Source organism: Brassica napus, chromosome A1 (assembly GCF_020379485.1).
Source record: "Brassica napus cultivar Da-Ae chromosome A1, Da-Ae, whole genome shotgun sequence".
Lineage (NCBI taxonomy): Eukaryota > Viridiplantae > Streptophyta > Magnoliopsida > Brassicales > Brassicaceae > Brassica > Brassica napus.
This window is the reverse complement of record NC_063434.1, coordinates 25361980-25376587: the sequence shown is the minus strand read 5'-3', so window position 1 is coordinate 25376587 and position 14608 is coordinate 25361980. Positions and strand designations below refer to the sequence as shown.

The 14608-nt window shown below is 35.4% G+C and overlaps 2 protein-coding genes and 1 pseudogene across 2 annotated transcripts; all 3 read right to left on the bottom strand.

Moving 5' to 3' along the window:
• Positions 1-37: 37 nt before the first annotated feature.
• On the bottom strand, positions 38-4285 carry LOC106453725 (F-box/kelch-repeat protein At3g17530-like). Its single transcript, XM_022691913.2, has 2 exons — positions 1172-4285; positions 38-825 (listed from the first exon to the last, which is right to left on the bottom strand). The coding sequence occupies exons 1-2, from the start codon at positions 2491-2493 to the stop codon at positions 702-704; spliced, it is 1446 nt and encodes a 481-aa protein (XP_022547634.2). The 5' UTR covers positions 2494-4285; the 3' UTR covers positions 38-701.
• Positions 4286-4515: 230 nt separating this feature from the next.
• Positions 4516-9582, bottom strand: LOC106453724 (annotated as a pseudogene).
• Positions 9583-10639: 1057 nt separating this feature from the next.
• On the bottom strand, positions 10640-13681 carry LOC106454956 (F-box/kelch-repeat protein At3g17530-like). Its single transcript, XM_013897029.3, has 2 exons — positions 11199-13681; positions 10640-10903 (listed from the first exon to the last, which is right to left on the bottom strand). Exons 1-2 carry the CDS (start codon positions 12353-12355, stop codon positions 10813-10815), a joined length of 1248 nt encoding a protein of 415 aa, XP_013752483.2. The 5' UTR covers positions 12356-13681; the 3' UTR covers positions 10640-10812.
• Between the last annotated feature and the right edge of the window lie 927 nt (positions 13682-14608).

Genomic DNA, 14608 nt, shown 5'->3' with positions numbered 1-14608 from the left:
TGACTATGAGTGTATGCATGACTTTTAGGTTATAACACCAGAGTCAATGACATTTAATAGTTTATTCCATTAAATATATAGAATCAAAACGAGAAGAGATAAAATCGAAAACATGTTTCTTGTAACGCAAGAAAAGGCCATTTTCTTGGATATAAAAGCCATACGTATGGACAAACAAATAAGTGTTGAGTGCATAATGGTTAATTGTCAAGAATATTTCTAGAGTAGTCCCTTAAATTACGCATATACGAGACTAGAATGAGGTTTTGAGTTCGTGTTAATACCGTAAACAACCGCAAAAACCATTACTTGTCGAAGCTTTACAGTTAAGCCACAAAGTTGTGGTGTTGATGGAGCGTTTTACTAAGCAATATTTCTATTGTCTCAACTAGAAAAAAATCTTCCCTTGGTCCTTGAAGAAGGTTCAACTACAGTTAGTGTGTGTTTCATTCGCATTTATCTGATGTATATTCGATACTGATAGTAATCACCGATAAATAAAATCAATATAGATCCTCAATGAAATACAAAGCCATTGCATTCACTCTGATTTTAAGAGTCAAAATAAGATAATAAACTTCAATATGCGTTCAATTTATTACAACCTTTAGGATTGTCCAAAAAAAAGAGAAGAAAAGATAGAAATATTTGGGACATTCAAAGCAACAGCAGGAGTACTTCGATATGCTTTAGGCATGGTTTCACTCTCGTTTCCTAAACTCTTTTGGGACATTCAAAGCAACCCTAAAAACTCGTTTAGCTTTGTCTATTGGTGTCACTTTCGTTTCCTCAACGCTTCTTGCCGAACTGCCCTCCGGTTCATAACTGTTAATTAAAAGCTCACACACAGTTAAAGAAAACCCATACCCGAAACATAATAATATATATATACCTTAAGCAGTCTTTTAAACATGCAGATTTTTTTTTTTATTGATAAAAAAAAAACATGCAGATTTTTCTTAAAAGAGAACAATCTTTGTGTGAGATTTAAGCATTCCATTTTAAGAACAAAATATATGAATCTATGAAGCTAATTAAGATGCTGATATTTAATTAGTTTCTTAATAACTACTCTTCTCTATATGCATCCAATGCAATTACAAAGTATTTGAGTAAAATCATTAGAACAAAGAAAAGCAAAAATGGAACTTAGTTAATATAATTGACTAACCTCCTTGTAGTTCGTTTCCTTTTGCTTTTGCGCGTACCCTTCCTTAAAATTTGAACCGGGTTTGGAACGTAATTCATGAGATGAGGCCATGATCCATCTATAGCCCCTTCATCATAAACAAGACTTTGTATATTCTTTCCAATAATTGAAATGCTGGTGCGCTCTTCTTTACCATCATCATCAGGATCATCCTCATCATCAGGATCATCCTCATTATCAGGATCATCAGGATTATCCTCATCATCAGGATCATCCTCATCATCAGGATCATCCTCATTATCAGGATCATCCTCATCATCAGGATCATCCTCATCGTTAGGATCATCCTCATCATCAGGATCATCCTTGCCTTTACTACAACACACTGCCACTTTATGCTCCTCTTCCAAGACGAAACTAACAATATTTAACAGCACTACGTCCACTACCAAGAACTCACTCCACGACACCTTTTTGGTGTCAATTGTATTGCTTACCCATATCTTCATCTCTGATGAATACACATGAAGATATTGATGTAACACCGAGAGTTGTTCGTCTCTAACAACTGACAGAACAGCTGTATCGTCATACTTATTATTAATGAAATCTTCAGGGCCAACACTCTCATACGGAAGAGGGAGAAGCCCAAATCTCTCTCTACTGAAATCAAAACTGAGTATGAACTGGTCCTTCTTCTTTTTAGCAACCCAGTAAGTGTTTCCTTTCACAGAGACGCCACGAGCCGTTATTTCCCAATCGTGCTCATCAATATCTAAAACCCTCCATGAGTCAGACATAAAGTCATACAGTTCAAACTCGGAAACCGTACGCTTCAGTTGCTTGTCGGAATAACGACAATACCTCAAGATCTTGTAGCTACTAACACATGAAGACTTGCTGCCTTTGTATCCAAGAGCATATTCGGAACAGCCATGACTTGTTCTAGGTTCGACATACCTAGTTTCACGGTTACTAGGGTTGCAAACCACGAGCATTTGTTTTCCCACCATAGTGCATAGCACCAACCCCTTGCAGTAGAAAATATCATGGATTTGTAAATCATTTGAATCTTGTAAAGATCCAAGTTTGCTTCCGAACTCCATCACCGGATCAACGCTGTTATGGACTCCCTGGAGGTTGATGGTTGTTGAAAAAACATTAGTATTCAACAATAAGATTAACTCTCTTCCTGTTCGAGCCAAGTGTTTCTTGGAGAGTAGATCTTGGCGTACAGCGTACCATCTCTTGCAGGTAGTTTGCCATTGTGGTCGAGACTCTTTCGGAACAAGGGCGAGTATCTTCTTTTCCAGATCAAATGGAAGGTCGGTTATCATCACCATCTTCTTCTAGTAGTGATTTCTGACCTAATATCTCGCCAGGCAGAAAGTATATAGGAGAAAGGATATAAACTAGGTGAACTTTTGTTTTTTTTTTGTTTGAACATCAAAACAAGGGTAACTAAAAACTGTTTTTCATTGGGCTTCTATTGTATCTTAGTCGTATGATAATTGTTAAAGGTATTTTAGGGAAATGCATATTTTGTGGAAATTTCAAATCTAAATTATATCTTTCTTTTGGAGAAAAGATATCTATCTTAAAATATAGATTTATGGGAGACTAATTTCAAAATAAATATGCTGAATAAAGTAAGGAATGATTATTTGTGAAACAGTGAATTCTTCTCACCAATATTTAGGCATATTTAGAAAAGGAAAGAAATATTTTTTTTACAAATGGTTTGTTGATAAAAGAATATTTTTTAAAAATTATTTGTTTCTTTTAAAATGATTTTCTTTTCATTCAACAAAGAGATGAGAATGGGAGGCGAGATAAGTTTAATGGTTGATATTTTGGATGGAGGCGGGAATGGGACTGAATGAACCGTTGGTAACACAAGAGGATTTAACTAGGTTTCTTTTCATGATATCGTATCCGAACCCGACCTGAAAAACCCGAACCAAAATCCGAACCGAAGTAGTAAAATACCTGAACGGGTATTGAATTAGCAAGATTGGATATCCGAACTCGAACATATTCTAAAATAACCAAACCTGAATGAATATTCTAAAATAACCGAACATATGAATACTTGACCCTATATTTTTAGTTTACTTCTCTTATTTTATTCAAAAATATTTATACTTGTTCAGCACATGGCTCAAAATCAAATAATATACATATAATTGTGGACAAAATCATTTATTACTCACTTAAAATACAGATTAAGGTCTTGTTTCTTACATTAACAAAAGTTGCATCCAAAATTTTAAACATACTAGCATTGAAAATTATGGTTTCAAACCGATGATGATGGTTTCTCACATAAGTAGGGATAAATAAAATACCTGAATCCGAAGAAGAAAACCGAATCCAAACCAAAAAATAGTATCAAACCCAAACCGAAATTAGTTTAATATGTGGACAGCTAATATAACTGAAAACACCAAAAACTTGAATTACCTAATCATTCTTCATCAAAATATCCAAACAAACCAAATTTATGTTAATTTTAGGTAGTTTGACATACATTATTCAAATTTATATATTATTTTATTTATTTAAAAATATATTTGGATTTAGAAAAATAAATAGTTTAAATGGGGTATCCGAACCCGAAACAAACCTGGAAAGATCAAAACCGAACCCGTACCAAAATTTTAAAATATCCAAATAGGTCTTAATCTCTAACCCCAAAAACCCAAAACCTCAGTAGATTCGAAGCGAATCCGAACAGATACTTAAACGCCCACCCATTCACATAACCGTTAACAATGACTGCATTTTGACAAATCTCTAATGATAGTTTCCAACATCATGGTTGAAAATGACGGCATATATGTCGACAATGATGTTTTTGACAACCATATGTGTCAACGATGATATGACAGCTTTTGTAAAAAAATCTTATAAACTTTTTTAAAAATTAATTCTCGTGTTGTGAAAATGTCATCCATTCGGATTGTGCTTGGATTGGCAGCAAGCTTTGATTTAGAGGTTGAGCAAATGGATGTGAAGACTGTTTTCCTTCATGGTGATGTGGAGGAAGAGATTTACATAGAACAACCGGAAGGCTATGTGAAGAAGGGCAAGGAAAATTTAGTTTGCCTATTGAAAAAAAGCCTTTATGGATTGAAGCAAGCACCGAGGCAGTGGTACATGAAGTTCAAGTCTATTATGGGAGAGCATGGTTATGCTGAGACTAATTCAGACCATTGTGTATTTGTGAAGGTATTTGGTGATGATGATTTTATCATCTTGTTACTGTATGTCGATGATATGTTGATTGTGGGCAGGAACATGGATATAATTAAGGAGCTGAAAGAGCAGCACAGTGAGTCCTTTGCCATGAAAGATATGGGTCCAGCGAAACAGATTCTCGGTATGAGAATTGTTTGAGATAGAGGTGAGAAGCTGATTCACTTATCTCAGGAGAAGTACATTGAAAAAGTACTTAAGCGGCTTAACATGGACAAGTCTAAAGTGTTGAGTACTCCTCTTGCTCCACACTTAAGGCTGAGCAGTCAACAAAGTCCAAAGACATATGCGGAGAAAGAAGATATGGCGAAGGTTCAATATGTTTCTGCAGTAGGTAGTTTGACGTATGTCATGGTCTGTACAAGACCAGATTCAGCTTACATAGTTGAAGTTGTCAGCAGGTTTCTCTTCAATCCGGGAAGAGAACATTGGAATGATGTGAAGTGGATTTTGAGATATCTCCGAGGGACTTCTGATCTGAAGATTATATTTGGGGGTAAGAAAGCTTTTCTGGTCAGTTTCACTGATTCTGACATGTCTTGAGATGTTGATTCTAACAAGTCTACTTCGGGTTTCTTGTAACATTTGCGGGTGGAGCTGTGGCATGGCAGTCAAGGCAGCAAAAGTGTATGTTGCACTATCTACCACTGAGGCAGAGTTCATTGCTGCAACGGAAGCTTGTAAAGAGTTTCTGTGGATGAAGAACTTCTGTGAAGAGATCGGTTTCAAGCAAGAAAAGTATGTGCTGATGTGTGATAGTCAATGCACCATCTGTCTCTGGAAGAACTCTACATTTCATTCGAAATCAAAACACATTCAGAGGAGGTATCATTGGATACGAGATGTGGTTGCTTCTAAGGAAGTGGAAATTGAGAAAGTTCATATGAATGATAATGGAGCTGATATGATGACAAAGTCTTTGCCGAAAGGGAAGCTTGAAGTATGCCGAAGGATAGCCGGAATTGCTGTTTCCTCCACCTAGTCAGAGGGAAAGTTTGTTGGGTTCCTTCTAGATGGAGGAAACCCATTGGGTTTGGTTGGTGATAACCAAACTTGGAAGTTGAGCCATTGGTATTAGTCTATGAGGTTAGTATTGGGCCTTGGGGGTTAGTGAGACACTATATAACCAAATTTATGTGGTTATAGAGAGTTGACACAAGAAAGTAGAATGCTTAAGAAGACTCATTAGACAAAAGAGAGAAAAGGAGAGAAGAAGACATATTTCGTGTGGGTTTGTCAAGGCAGATTTGGAGGGTCAAACAGATATTTTTTGGGCTGATATTTTTTGGGAAGCTTCTTTGGTCAGTGGTTAAAGGTTCACCGAAAAGATTTGGAATTTAAAGATTAGATATTCTGTTGACTGGGTTTTAGTGAAGCTGGTCGTCACTGTTCGTCAGAAGTGTTGTCTTGAGTGTTTGGCAAATCCGATGGTTGGATCTTCTCTGATTGAGCTGAAATGTGGCAGATGTGTTCTTGACTTGTTCATCTTGGATTTGTACTGTGGGATTAGTCTCTGGTTGCCGGAATCCTAGTGAACTGAGGTCGTCTTGTGGCTGCCTGTTTTGAAGCTTTTGGTGTTGCTCTCTTGTTGTTGTTGTTCTTGTGTTGGAGATAGCTCTTTATAGCCAGAGTCTCTGTTTTGTTCAGGGTGTTTAACAGGGAAGACGTGGTTGTACTCATACCCATTTATATATCTGATTTTTGAGTGTACTATGGTCTCGTTGGTTTTTCCTTCTCACATCGAGGAGGTTCTCCAACGTTAAAAAGTGATTGTCTCATTTAGTTTCTGCTTATACTATATCATGCTATCGTCAAAGTATTTTCTTCACAGGTTCACACAGGTTCTCCAACGTTAAAAAGTGATTGTCTCATTTAGTTTCTGCTTATACTATATCATGCTATCGTTAAAGTATTTTCTTCAAGGTTCACACAAGTTTAGGAGAACACGATCATGCCATTACATTCCGTTGCGCCTCGTGCCCGTTTTCTCCAGCAGAAGCAAGTTCAACTACAGTTAGTGTGTGTTTCATTTGTACTAATCTGATGTAAATTCGATACTAATATAGTACATAACCGATTTATAAAACCAATATAGATCCTCAAAAGCTAAAATGAAATACAAAACCATTGCATTTGCTCTGATTTTAAGAGTCAAGATAAGATAATAAACTTCAGTATGCGTTCAATTTATTACAACCTTTGGGATAGTCCAAAAAAAGAAGAAAATATAGAAATGATCATTAGGACATTCAAGGCAACAGCAGGAGTACTTCGATATGCTTTAGGTATGGTTTCACTCTCGTTTCCTAAACTCTTTTGGCTATCGGTATCACTTTCGTTTCCTTAACGCTTCTTGCAGATATAAGTCTATGAAGCAAATAAATTGCTGATGTTTAGTTTCTTAGTAACTACTATTTTCTATATGCATCCAATCTAAATCTAAAGTATTTGAGTAGAAAGAAACTTGGTTAATATATTTGACTAACTGCCTTGTTTTTCTTTTTATTTTGCCTTTGGGAGTACTCTTCTTTGAAATGTGAACTGGGCTTGGAACGTAGTTCAGTAGTTGTGGCCATAAACCATCTCTAATCCTTTGACCATAGACATGTTTATGTACATTCTCTCCAATGATGGAAATGCTGGTACACTGTTCTTTAAAAACATCCTTGCCTGTACTACAACACACTGCCACTTTATTCTCCTCATCCAACACGAAGCTTACCAACAGTTATCACCTTTCCTAACATAAAATCACCCAAGTTCACTACCAAGAACTCCCCCCCCCCCCCCCCCCACACGACATCTCTTTGGTTTCAATCTTACCGCTCATCCATATCTTCATCTCTAATGAATACCTATGAAGATAGTGATGTAACACTGAGAGCTGTTCGTCTCTAACAACTGACAGAACAGCGGTAATTTCATACTTATCAGTCATGAAATAATCATGGCCATCACTCTCATACGGAAGAGGGAGAAGTCCAAATCTATCTCTTGTGAAATCAAAACTGAGTATGAATTGAAAGAACTCGTTGTCATTTTTCTTTGCAACCCAGTAAGCGTTTCCTTTCACAGACACGTCACTAGCAGATATGTCCCAATCATGATTATCGACATCAATAAGAGTCAGAGCTAAACTCATACAATTCAAACTCGGAAACTGTGCGCACTAACTGTCTGTTGTAGTAACTACAATACCTCAAGATCTTGTAGTTGTTAATGCAAGAAGAGTTGCTGCCTTCTTATCCAAGAGCATATAAATCAGATGTCATATAAGATGTACATGCTCCAGGTTCGACATACCTAGTTTCACATTACTAGGGTTTTTTTTTTTTTTTAAAAAAGGGCTTCACCGTTACTAGGGTTGCAAACCACGATCATTTTTCCCCCACCACAGTGCATAATAACAAACCCTGGCAGTAAAAGATATCATGTATTCGTAAATAATTTGAATCTTTTAAAGATTCAAGTGTACCTCCAAACTCCATCACTGGATCAACATTGTTTTTTTTTTTTTTTTGATAAGTATGTGAATTTCATTACCAAATAATGATACAGGAGATACATTTAGAGCTTGAAGATCAAACCTTATGCATCTAGGATTAGCTACTTAAAGCAAGGCTCTTAGAAAGCCCCAAAAAAAGATAAAAAAGACTTTCACAGAGAAATAAGGTTTAATCATCTCCTAAGAAGTGATTAAAGCTTAGCTAAAACATGAAACCAAGACTCAAATTTCAATCCAGTAGTTCAAGGCTGAATCTCGATGCCGGAACCTGCACAAAGAGCCACGAACATTAGAGCAATCAGCCGGAGAATGAGCCTAGGAACCGAGGCTCATCCTGAAGGCGACTTCGAAACGGTGCGACGGCAAATTAAGCAGAGTTGAGTAGGTCCTGGTCCGGCTAGCACCGATGAAGTCTACTCCAGACGCTGAAACAGCTCCAGAAGCCAAATCCGGCGGTTCCAGGAGACCCTAAGTGCGGAGCGACGCAAGCGGAAACAAGCGGAGGTTCATGGCTCTCTACTCCGGTCCCTTCACACAAGCATCAACTGAAAAGATTCTAGCTTCAGAACAAGGACGAGGCTGGAACTTCGACGGACGGCTTCCTTCCAGAAATATGAAGAACAGAGGAACCGAAGCTCCAACAACACAAACGACAAGTATAGCCGTCAAGATCTTGAGCTAAGGAATCATAAGGAGACAAGAGGAGGTGGCGACAAACCAGAGAGGCAGAGGCAGCGACTCTCTGCTGTCCGGAGAAGCCTACCTCAAATCGATGCTTCCTGCAGGCAAGGGACCGAACTACATCTTCGCTAATCCTCCAGAGAAGACAAGAACAACTCAACTTCTGTTTAGAGCCGTCAGGAGAGGAGGTGGAGAACGGAACGCTAGCTGGGGTGGCGACCGACGGTTGAGAAAGCACCGCCGGCCACCGTGACGGAAGTTACGAGAGAAGAGGTCGAGGGGGAGAGAACCGAGAGAGAAAAGTTTCTCTAAATTTTCTTTTCGTGTTTTTTTTTGGATCAACATTGTTATGGACTCCCTGGAGATTGATGACTGTTGAATAAACACTATCATTCAAAAATAAGGTGAACTCTCGTGTCTCGTCCTGCTTGAGCCAAGTGTTTCTCGGAAAGTAGCTCTGGGAGTAAAGTGTACCATCTTTTACAAGTAGTTGGCCATTGTGCTGGAGACTTTTTCGGAACACAGCATGCCAGTATCTTCTTTTCCAGATCAAATGGAAGGTCAGATACCATCAACATCTTCTAGTAGTGATTTCTAACCTAATATCTCTCTAGGCAGAAAGCATATAGGACTAACGATTTGTAAATTTTTTTTTAACACCAAAACTAGAGTAGACTAAGGGAAAATGATCATTTAATTCCTCAAGTATTTGAAATTAACAGTTTAAAATCCCAATTTTTGCGTTGACTTCACAACATTAGTCTTGGAAAAAGTAAACGTTAGACAATACCAAAAAAACGTTAAATTAAACAGCTAATCTCCTTCTATTTTGTTTCTTATCATCTGCTTCCCCAAATCAAAACCCAGAGTTCTAAATCCCAAAAGCAGCATCTTCTTCATATCAAAATTCAGAATTTTATTTTCCTAAAATAAAGTCTCCGCCGGCGTTAAGACTCTAAAGAAGATTCATTTTTGAAGTTTAGCTTCTTTAAAGCAAGCTCTAACCTCTGGGTTTTGATTTAGAGAATATGTTTTTAGCGATAAAAAAAAGTTTCTGAAGTCAACACAAACATTAGGATTTAAATTGCATACCAAGAGTTGAGGACTTAAACTGTTAATTTCAAATACTTGAGGGATTAAATGATCATTTTTCCAGTAGACTAAAACTGATTTTCATTGGGCTTTTATTGTATATTTGTATCTTGTTTGTGTGATAATTGTTAAAGGTGTTTTAGGGAAATGCATATTGATAAGATATATTTTTTTTGGAGATATATCTTTCTTGAAATGTAGATTTATGGGACTATATTTTCAAAAGGAATATCCTAAAGTACTAAGGAATAATAATTTGTTAAAGAGTGAAATCATCTCATAAATACCCAAAATATAGTAGATAGAGAATCAAAGTCAAGTAGACCTCCTGTTAAAGTTATCAAAACTTTATATTCTCCTCGAGCTGTCAAAAATCCAAAATAAAAAATTTGAGCCCTTACAAAAAAGAATTTATTGACAAAAAAATATTTTATAAAAGTTTTTTTTTCAAAAAATAGAATATGTTGGAATTGATATTAAAAATTCACCTCTAACTGGTAATTTTGATGGGATGATGAAGTTCATAATCGTGTTAGAGTGACTTTTATTTTACCAAGATGTAGGATGTCAATGTTTCAAAAATAGAATGCTACATTCTAAATAACTTATAAGAAATTGCATTCAATGACTATAAAAAGAACAAATATTAGTTATATGGAAAACAGAATAATAGACACTGTGCTTATTTGATAAACCCCGGCTATAACCTCAATAGACTATATAGCGAAAAAGAAGTGAACTTTGGAAGAACCTTCATCTTTCTTTTTCTTCAAGTTAGAGGAAACTTGGACCACACTTTTCATTTCCACTACGCTCTCAACGTCTCTCGAGAGCAAATAAGCAAGTTGGAGGCAGTCTGTGTGCTTCTTTCGCATTAATCTGATGGTATCAGTGTAAATAAAATGAAATACAAAACCATTGCATTTACTCAGATTTTAAGAGTCAAAATAAGATAATAAACTTCAATATGCGTTCAATTTATTACAACCTTTGGGATTGTCCAAAAAAAAAAGAAAAGATAGAAATCATTGCGACATTCAAAGCAACAGCAAGAGAACTTCGATGTGCTTTTTAGGTATGGTGTCACTTTCATTTCCTAAACCATTTTGGGACATTCAAAGCAACCCTAGAAACTTCGATATGCTTTAGGTTTTGCTTTGGGTGTCACTTTTGTTTCCTCAACGCTTCTTGCAGATGTGCCCTCCTCCGGTTGATGCCTATTAAAGCTCACAAACATTTAAAGGGAACCCTAACACAAAACATAATAATATAAAAGCAGTCTTTTAAACATGTATTTTTTCTTACAAGAAAACAATCTTTGTGTGAGATTTTGAGCATTCCGTTTTAAGAACAACGTATATGAATCTATGAAGCTATAAGATGCTGATGTTTAGTTTCTTAATAACTACTCTTCACTATATGCATCCAATTCAATTATAAAGTATTTGAGTAAGATCATTAATTAGAACAAAGAAAAACTAAAAAGAAACTTAGTTAATATATTTGACTAACCTCCTTGCATTTCGTTTCCTTTTGCTTTTGCGTGTACTCTTCCTCACAACGTGAACCGGGCTTGGAACGTAATTTATGAGATGTGGCCATGATGCATCTATTGTCACTTCTTCATCATAAACATGTCTCTGTATATTCTCTCCAATAACGAAAATGCTGGTACCCTCTTCGTCACCATCATCCTTGTCTGTACAACAACACACTGCCACTTTATGCTCCTCGTCAACCACGAAACTGACAACATTTAACAACACTACGTCCACTACCAAGAACTTGCCCCACGACACCTTTTTGGTGCCAATCATGTTGCTCACCCATATCTTCATCTCAAATGAAAACAAATGAAGATACTGATGTAACACCGAGAGTTGTTCGTCTCTAACAACTGACAGAACAGCGGTATCTTTATGCCCATAATCCACTGAAACACCAGGACCAGCACTCTCATACGGAAGAGGGAGAAACCCAAATTTCTCTCTTGTGAAATCAAAACTGAGTATGAACTGGTTGCCATATCTTTTAGCAACCCAGTAAGTGTTTCCCTTCACAGACACGCCGCGAGCTGATATGTACGCATCATGCTCATCCACATCTAACACCCTCCATGAGTCAGACATAAAGTCATACAGTTCAAACTCGGAAACCGTACGCCTCATTTGCGTGTCCAAATAACGACAATACCTCAAGATCTTGTAGCTATTAACACAAGAAGACTTGCTGCCTTTGTATCCAAGAGCATATTCGGAACAGCCATGACTTCTAGGTTTGACATACCTAGTTTCACGGTTACTAGGGTTGCAAACCAGGAGCCTTTGTTTTCCCACCATAGTGCATAGCACCAACCCCTTGCAGTAGAAAATACTATCTATTTGTAAATCATTTGAATCTTGTAAAGATCCAAGTTTACCTCCGAACTCCATGGCCGGATCAACGTTGTTATGGACTCCCTGGAGGTTGATGGTTGTTGAAAAAACACTATTATTCAACAAAAAGATGAACTCTCTTCCTGTTTGAGCCAAGTGTTTCTTGGCGAGTAGATCTTGGCGTAGGGCGTACCATCTCTTGCAGGTAGTTTGCCATTGTGGTCGAGACTCTTTCGGAACAAGGGCGAGTATCTTCTTTTCCAGATCAAATGGAAGGTCGGTTATCATCACCATCTTCTTCTAGTAGTGATTTCTGACCTAATATCTCTCCAGGCAGAAAGTATAGGAGAAACGATACAAACTAGGGTGAACTTTTGTTTTTTTTTTGTTTGAACACCAAAACAAGGGTAAACTAAAAATGTTTTTCGTTGTGCTTTTATTGTATCTTAGTCGTATGATAATTGTTAAAGGTATTTTAGGGAAATGCATATTTTGTGAAAATTTCAAATCTAAATTATATCTTTCTTTTGGAGAAAAGATATCTATCTTAAAATGTAGATTTATGGGAGACTTTTTTTGGCCAAAAGATTTATGGGAGACTAATTTCAAAAGAAATATGCTGAATAAAGTAAGGAATGATTCTTTGTGAAACAGTGAATTCTTCTCATCAATTTATTTAGGCATATTTTTAAAAAGGAAATAAATAATTTGTTGATAAAAAAAACTTAAGAAAATTATCTGTTTCTTTTAAAATATATTTTCATTCAACAAAAAGATGAGAATGGGAGGCGAGATAAGTTTAACGGTTGAGATTTATACTATTATTTATGAAGTGATTTTGCTGATTTGTCACATTCTCCATGATTTTAGCTAATTGTTACTTATTTGTCGTATTTTTATTAGTTTTTAGATTAAATAATCAGTTTCTTAATTTAGATAATATAAATATTTCAAACTTTCTAATTAATTCATTAATTTTAATATTATAAATATCTCGAAATTTCTAATTGGAATATGATTATAATTATTTTAACTTTCACGAGATTCTTATTAGTTTTTTTAGCATAAATCATTAATTTATTAATTTAACTAATATAAAACTATTTCAAATTTTCAAACTCGAATTACAATTATAATTATTTTACACAAGTTAGGACCAATTCTTATTTTCATATGATGTAAGATGTTTTAAAATTCTATAATTTCATTTTTCTCATTCATTTTAAATTGTCCCGATTATAGTTTTGACATATATATTTATGTACTTTTAATATTTGTTTTTTAATTGAAATTCTATTTTTTTCTTTGAGTTTGAAAGACTATGAGCAAGTCGGTTTTGTTACATGGAGTTTGGAATTATGAATTAAGTATACTGAATTAGTTCTGTAGTTATTTCCCGTGTATGTTTAATTATTGTTTAATCTATAAGAAAAATATGCTTTGATATTAAGTTTAGAGAGTTGCATATGTAATCATGTTATGAAACGTCTAAGTAGATATATTTCTAATTAATAATTAGATTTATCATTATATAGTTAACCACAATTTAACTTTAATAATAAAACTATCATTATCTTTTTTTTATTAAAAGTAAACTTATGAAATATTAAGATAAGTCAATGTGTATATTGATCAAGTAAACCAATGAAATATTGACATTTTCTCAATACGTTTTTAAAAAAAAAGTTTTCTTCTAAATTATCATCGAACTTTAATTTTTATTTATTTTGTTCTTGCTTGAATATTATGTGTGTGTTTTTTTGGTAATTTAATACATGTTTCTGATTCAAAAATACAAAGTAGATTAAGAGAGACCAAAACTTTACATTTTTAATTTACTTTATTGTATAGAATATTTCATATGTAATTATGCTTTTATAGTCTCATACTTTTATAGCTGTTTTTTTTGTTAGAGAGACGTAGACTGAAATAAAAATTGAAGAAAATTAAAATGATTAAGAATAAGTTATCATGATATTTAAAATGATTATGCCCGCATGTGCGGGTAAAACAACTAATTTATTATATAGGCGGGAATGGAACTGAATGAGAACTGTTGGTACATAAACAATGACTTAATAGGCCTATATTTTCGGCCCGTTTATGTTTGACCAGAACTGAGTTTGAAATCTGAAAAATCCCAAGCTCTCACAGGTGAATGCCTTGCTTCTTTTTTTTTTAACACTGAATATTTCAATATGATGGAGTCCAAAAGGACAAAAGTGAGGGAGAACCCCTGAGTTACATGACATAGAGCTTAAAGGAAAGCAAATAAAACTAAGAAAGAAAAGGAAGCAAAAAACCGAACGGAGCTGGAGTACCAGTAGGTACTTGGAGGAGTTCAACACAGGTAACTCAAATGCCTTGCTTCTATCTCAAGCTCTGGTCACTTCGCCGATAAAGACTTGGTTTGAATTGTTTTATTGGTTTTATATATTTCAATCTTTTTAATCCAGTTTCAGATTAGTGATGCTTATTCCCATTTAAAGTTTTGATAATTGGTTTTCTGTACAAAGATCACAGCTTCAAGGTTTATGTTTCTGACTG

What these genes read in the sequence shown, in the direction of transcription:
- LOC106453725 (XM_022691913.2), bottom strand. Translation starts at nt 2,493, where the DNA reads ATGGTGATGATAACCGACCTTCCATTTGATCTGGAAAAGAAGATACTC. An exon ending in AGGAAACGAACTACAAGGAG is followed by an intron (nt 826 to 1,171) that starts GTTAGTCAATTA and finishes TTTAATTAACAG; the next exon opens with TTATGAACCGGAGGGCAGTT.
- LOC106454956 (XM_013897029.3), bottom strand. Translation starts at nt 12,355, where the DNA reads ATGGTGATGATAACCGACCTTCCATTTGATCTGGAAAAGAAGATACTC. An exon ending in AGGAAACGAAATGCAAGGAG is followed by an intron (nt 10,904 to 11,198) that starts GTTAGTCAAATA and finishes GAGCTTTAATAG; the next exon opens with GCATCAACCGGAGGAGGGCA.